This window comes from Cryptotermes secundus, unplaced genomic scaffold (genome assembly GCF_002891405.2).
Source record: "Cryptotermes secundus unplaced genomic scaffold, Csec_1.0 scaffold1747, whole genome shotgun sequence".
NCBI lineage: Eukaryota > Metazoa > Arthropoda > Insecta > Blattodea > Kalotermitidae > Cryptotermes > Cryptotermes secundus.
Genome location: NW_019744161.1, coordinates 615,473 through 622,351, shown reverse-complemented (window position 1 = coordinate 622,351; position 6,879 = coordinate 615,473). Strand labels below are relative to the sequence as shown.

Genomic DNA, 6,879 nt, shown 5'->3' with positions numbered 1-6,879 from the left:
GTGGAAGAAAATGTCTGTGTGTTCACCTAGGTTTCCTGCATGGCAGTGTTGATTTCCACACTCAGTTGAAAATTATTTTCTGATGATGACGAAAATTCTACTGCACTATTTTGTGATGGCACAGAATCAAAGATGTTTTAGACACAGTATAGCACAATGAATATCCTGAGTGAAAAACGAAGGTACTTCTGCATTGTCACTGAATATTTTCTTTGGTTATTGCACATCCGTGAGTGCCTATAGATAGCAATGATTATTCGTCCGTGAGGTTGAAGTACGGAACCCCCCCCCCTCCAAATCACGGCCGCCCTAAGAATGTAAGCGCTGCTTCGCTCTCTTCTCTTGTTTATTTGCCATTTTTAAACGCAGCTGTATCAACTACTTCAGCCGAGTATATTCATGTGTTTCATACGCATATGAGAAGAAACAGTAATTATTTCTGTATATAGCATTAACGGGTCGGTCCTTTTGAAATGGAGAGAAGCAATATGTATTTTTTGTAGTATGAACTTAATTTTTAATTTAGATTAAATATCTGACATATTATTACAGCTATGACAATACCTGCTAGCTTTTTGTTTATTTCTGATGAAGACAAAATAAGTAAGTTTTGAGGTTTTCACGGCGGTGACTATGAAAAAAAACAGTCTTCTGGGATGTGGCACCGTGTAGATGTGGTGTTAACCGACGTTTCAGAGGAGCGTATCGCCTCCATCTTCAGGTCTTCACGGTCTCTTCACTTGCGGATTTTCTTATTTTTTCCTTCTACCCTGAAGATGGAGGCGATACGTTCCTCCGAAACGTCGGTTAATACCACATCTACACGGTTCCACATCCCAGAAGACTGCTTTCTTCAAGACAAAAATAAATTTGAAGAATGATTCCTTTTGCATAGCCAATCCATTATTGTAACCAACTGATTATGGTTTTTATAACCAATGAAATATGTTTCTGTAACAAATGTATATTTGTAAAGAATAGATTATGTTCTAGCCAGTATGTTGTTATAAATAATAAATTATGTTTATGTAACCAGTGCATTGCTATATAACACATGGATTAAGTTTTGACATCGATACATCGAAGCCTATATTCTCTAGTTGCTAGAATGATTCCTAGATGTCAGTGTCTCAGAGATCCTGCGTCCGATTATTTGACGTAGGTTTTCTTCGTTTCTCCCTGTTAACAGCAAATGCTGAGAAGTTTCCCATGTTCCAATTTGCCACTGCGCGCGTCTTATCTAGCCCTTCTACTCATAAAAACTGAATTCCTTGCCCTGGAGGTCCCTAAAATATTGTGGCATGCAGACTTGTTGCTAGGCGACGACCGCGAAATAGCCACACAACAACCGTTGCTAGGTAATGGCTATGTAAACCATATCCATTGCTAGGTAATGGCAGCAACAGATTAGTAACACGCAACAATGGAGTAACTTGGAAGCGGTGTTCTCTATGCGGTTCTCTACGTGATGTAACAATAGAAGAACTGTCGTGAGAGATGGGCCTCAAGGGATCTGACACCAAGACGAACTGATTGGAGGTAAACCGCCAGTCGCAAAGTAAATCTCTCTCTCTCAACACAGGAACCTCAAGATTCCTCCGAAACGGAAGTTAACAGAGACGTAATTTACAGTCTCGATTGTTTGATGAGACCGCAAAAATTCAATGTGAGCTTCATACAAAATTCTTGATGACTTCGTTTCAGATAAATATAACCAAGGTTTATGTCCTAGCGTATGCATAATAATTTTTCAATTCTGTGCAGTAGAAAAGTCACAGCACTCCGATACTTTCGTAATTAATTAATTAACTGCTTATCATATTTCCGTTGAATATTATGAACTTTTATGTCCTAGCAGAAGCACAATATTTTTATAATTCTGTCTAACCGAATCACATGATTACACAGCTGATATTTTCGTAATAAATTTACATATTTATTCCACTTACATCTTCACTTCTTTACCGTCAATTTTTTGGTTTTTATTCCGTTAAATAACGCAAAATACTTTAGGGCTTTGGACACCCCGAACGACTTAATTTACTGCTTGAAAATTTAAAAAGCATACTGACTTCATATATCCATAATTTGATTTAATTCAAAGTTTAGGACAAATTTCGAATACTAATCCATTGTTCTGTGTTTCGAATTCAGTTTTTAATGAAAGAAAATCAGACAAAGGAATTCGTAATATAATATCCATGTAAAGAAAATCAAAGTAATTTTTCTGTAGCAGTTCGGCATCATTTGATCAGAGGCCCACTCACCCCTATAACTTTTCCCTTCGGTCCATTGTTCTTTGGTTTCAGTTCATTTTAATAATATAAAAGTTTATGGTCTATAAAGCACATAATAACTTCACATATATGGCAACTAATGAAAATTCGTGTTGTCCAAGCTTTTCAATAAGTAGCGTTTATATTCATATCTGCCCTATATATTTTTCCTGTTGGCCTAATTGTCTAGTTTCACTTCAGGTTAGTAATTACAATGTCTGGCCTAACAAAAGAATGTTAACCGAAAGAAAAACTGTACCACCTAAGTAGGCCCTTGTCTATTTTGATAACATTAGCGTTATATCTGCGTAATAAATCTTCTTTCTGAGCCCGTTATTATTTGTTTTCACTTCAGCTGAATATTGTTGACTTTCCGAAATATTTTCACTTCTGCGTAACCGAACTTAGATCTCGTCAAGAAAATTTATCAGCGCAGTTCTGGTCATTGATACACGGATAACTGAAGGAAACACAAGCATCGGAAGGCTGGTTTCTTCATCTTCCTAGAGGAAAACCGAAACAATTTATCCACAAAACAAGGTTTTGCACTCGCATTGCGCTATCTCGGTGTGTACTCGTGATAAGCACTGGGTCTGTGATGCGTCGCGACGCCACTACCGTTGTTTCCCGTTGCAGTGGAGAAGAAACCTTGGTGGTGATATCCAGCAGTATGGTAGAGCCCCACCGTTGCTGAGGGACTAACTGTGGCCCCTCGACCCCCATAGGGACTAGGCGTTGCCGTGGAAACCATGGAGCCTGTTCTCAATACAGCGGCTGGTGAGGCAGTGGATGTAGGGGACTTCATAGGATTGCTGTACCCGCTAGGTCCGCCGGACAGCCCGCCAGCGCTGTAAGCAAGCATCGCGTAATGTTAGGCCTAATGTTGACTTGTTGGTGGATTCCGGTATGAAGCGGGGCAAGTTTGTTTATTTTGTATTTCAGTTTCTAATGACCGGCACCGTGAATAGCTAAGATCTAGCGACATGTAATCCAGTATAAATTCCTGGCTACTTGCTTCAACTCTGAAGATGAAAGCACTAATTTCCTTCTTAACCTCCGCGAACTTCTAAAGAACTACACGGCATTATATCCCCAAATATAGCACGCCTGTTTATTGTTTATTTAACGATGATGTCGTTAGCTGCTTGTATAGCCTCGAATTGTAAGATGATTAGGAAGTGATGAATTGGAAAAAACGTGGAACATAAAGTGGTTAATGTGCGAATTAGGGCAGCTCTTCGAAATTAAATTTAAATTCGGGGTCTCCAAAATATGAATCAGGTTTTCCAAGAAACTCAACTGCAACGTTCAGTGAAGAACAGTAAGGTTGGTATGAGGATGAAGCTCATAACTTAACCGCAGCTGATGTCGAGGTTTAGAAGGTGTTGGGTGTTCCTCCTTTGCGATAAATTTAAATATTTCCTCCCATCTACGCCAGTGTCTACCAAGTGGGCAGCTCCGTGCATGTTTTCCGACTAAGATATTGTAACGACTTTTTATCTGTCCCTTGCGCTGTACATGGCTTGTCCAGCTCACCTCAGTTTGATCAAGCTAAAGATGTCTGCATCTCTTCATATATCTTTAATACGCATTTTTCTTTCAATGGCTCTACAGCCCTTTATTGGGCCCTGGCCTCTTATTTAGATTCGTAATCATTTTTCGTAGACGGTAGGACTCTTTGGGAGGGTGATCAGCCCGTGGCAATTCCGCTACATAAACACAGGACATCATAAACACAGAATAAACACATACACACACCAAATATCCATGCCCTGAGTGGGATTCAAACCCACAATTCCAGGGTCCGAGCGAGCGAAGAAAGTTCATGCCTAGACCGTGCGGCTACTGTAGCCGGCTAATACGCAATTACTGCATTGTTAAAAGAATATGAGCATTTTTTTCATTCTTAAGAGGCAAACTGTGAATTATTTATTTATGGCTTATTTAATGATCGTGGTTGAACTGCGCATGTTTAGACTTACAGATCGAATAAGTTTTAATTATAAGATTTGAGGTTTTCACGGCGGTGACTGCGAAAAAAGCAGTTTTCTGGGATGTGGCGCCGTGTAGATATTGTGTTAACCGACATTTCGGAGGAACGTATCACCTCCATCTTCAGGGTAGAAGACATGAAGAAATCCGCGAGCGAACCAGCGTGAGCAGGTGCAAACTACGAATTTTACAGACACTCGGTATGATTCCTTGGACGGGGGATCAGCCCATCGCAAGGCCGCTACCTGCACACAGGACAGCACAAACAGAATAAACGCGCACAGACATCCATACCTCAAGTGGGATTCGAACCCATGATCCCAGTATTCGAGCCAGTTCATTTCATGCCTTAGACGGCGCGGCCACTGTGATCTGCACGGTCCCTATCACATAGCTTCGAATTATAGGAACATTTGTGAATAATTAATTATAAAGGATGTGAAAGGAAGATACAGTGGTCTAATAGAGTATATCCCGGTATTTGTATGGAGGGACTGAGAAAAAGTAAGAAAACTCTCAATCACAGTAACCGGTCTCCAAGGCCGCGCCATATCTCAAGCGGTTTGTCGCTGGCTTCTCACCGCGGCGGCCCGGGTTCGATCCCTGGTCTGATCAAGTGGGATTTGTGGTGGACAAAGCAGCGCTGGGGCAGGTTTTCTCCGAGTACTTCGGTTTCCCCTTCATTCCACCAATTGCTCCACAATCACCCTCACCTATCATCTGGGGCTGGTACAATAGACCAGAAGTGGCCAAAGTACAAGGGACTTAGTCCCACCCCACTAGCAATAAAAAGAACCGGTCTCCAAGCCGAGATTTGGACCTGGAAACTTCCTAATACACAGTAGTGACGTGAAGTTTCTATCTGGCTACATAAAGACGATGTCACTGTCGAGACATATATTGCCAGCACAGATACGAACTCTGTGTATGCTGAACCCGGTTTTGCGGGCTTCAGAATCCTCTAGTGAAGCGAATGTTAGGTCGTTTTACCTGATAGAGTTGTAGGCTGTCTGGTGCAGGTGGTGGTGATGGTAGATGGGGCCGTAACTGCAAAGATCCGCGGGGTAGGGCTGGCCTAGCGACGGACTGGCAGTCAGCATCGCAGGAGCGGTGCTAGTGTTGGCCGTGTGCGGAGACGTCCGGGGTGGGGGCGCCGCCGACGCCGACGTCTCTCCGTCGTCCTCTACCAGGATAAACTTCATTAATGACAGACTAATGACCTCGTTCGCGCCATCAACTGAGACCAGACTCTCGTCTCAATGAACCTGAGTCTCACAGAGCCACACATTCAGTTCTTAGAACGATTTTGGCTGCTGATAACAGTGGACGTACGGTCTTAAGATCATGGTTTCGAATCCTGCTCCTGACATGCATATATTCCTTGTCATTTCTGTTTGTACAAGTATGTTTAATGAGGCTGCCTAACTGCAGAGGACCGCCTCTGTGATCTAGTGGTCAGAGTTCCTGGCTACAAAGCCAGAGGTCCCGTGTTCGATTCCCGGCGTTACCAGATTTTATAAGAAGTAGTGGGTCTGGAACGGGGTCCACTCAGCCTCGTGAGGATAACTGAGGAGCTACTTGAATGGAAAATTAGCGGCTCCGGTCTAGAAAACCGACATTAATTGCCGTGGGGATTCGTTGTGCCGACCACGCGACACCCTTTCCTTCTGGCTTTCCCATCAATAGCCTACATGTATTCCTCTTCTCTCAAATTCGTGCTGCATGCCCTACCCACTTCATCCTTCTTCACTTGATCATTGTAATTATACTCGGAGAATAGTACAAGTTATGAAGCTTCTCATTAGCTTAATTAAGTATTAACGGGGATAAGTTCATATTTTGTATAATTAATTTAATCGTATGCAGTAATTGTGTTCATGAGACTACTCCTACGCCTTGGGCTACTAACTGAAAATAGGGCATGACAACATCATTTGGCATGCTCGGTAAATCCATCACTCATGCTCCTTTTGATGCTGAATAAATCTGCAGTTACGCAACAACAAAACAAACAAATTCCTTGGCTTTAGCCCGCAAGGCGACTATACCGACCAAGTGACCGCCGCCTGTCGGCGAAGTTAGTGCCAAATTTGCGGATAGAGGGTGTCGCGTGGTCGGCGCAACAAATCCACACGGCCGTTAATTTCGGTTTTCTAGGCCGGAGCCGCTATTTCCATGAAACAGCTCCTCAGTTATCCTCACGCGGTTGAGCGGATCCCATTCTAGACCCACCACTTCTCACAAAATCTCGTAGAGCCGGGAATCGAACCCGAACTTCTGGATCTGTAGCCAGGAACTTTGACCACTAGATCAGTGTTCCACAACATTTTTCTACTCGCGGCACGCCATGGCGTATCGATGACTGAACACGGCACACCAAAATGTTATTCCCCTCAGAAACGCATGATATCAGACAATTAATATAAATATCTACCGTGATCAACTTATTATTATATTATTATTATCATTAAACAGAATTCTACTCATGAAATTTATTAACTATTAATGAACTAATTCTACTCATAACCTCAATGTGATACTTGCCTATGCGCAGCTGCACAAATACAGTAATTCTACGGTGGAATCGTCGACAACGCAAGTCTCATTTCTT

General features: G+C 42.3%; 1 protein-coding gene across 3 annotated transcripts in view; it reads right to left on the bottom strand.

Moving 5' to 3' along the window:
- Window positions 1–1,416: 1,416 nt before the first annotated feature.
- Window positions 1,417–6,879, bottom strand: part of LOC111874617 (T-box transcription factor TBX10) — a 68,008-nt gene continuing 62,545 nt past the window's right edge. For all 3 annotated transcript variants that reach the window (XM_023870254.2, XM_033755525.1, XM_023870255.2), the window contains exons 9-10: window positions 5,259–5,451; window positions 1,417–3,124 (exon numbers count right to left, since the gene is read on the bottom strand). In XM_023870254.2, the coding sequence (XP_023726022.1) occupies window positions 2,836–3,124; window positions 5,259–5,451 (482 nt within the window). In that variant the 3' untranslated portion in view covers window positions 1,417–2,835. The remainder of the gene's footprint in view (window positions 3,125–5,258; window positions 5,452–6,879) is intronic.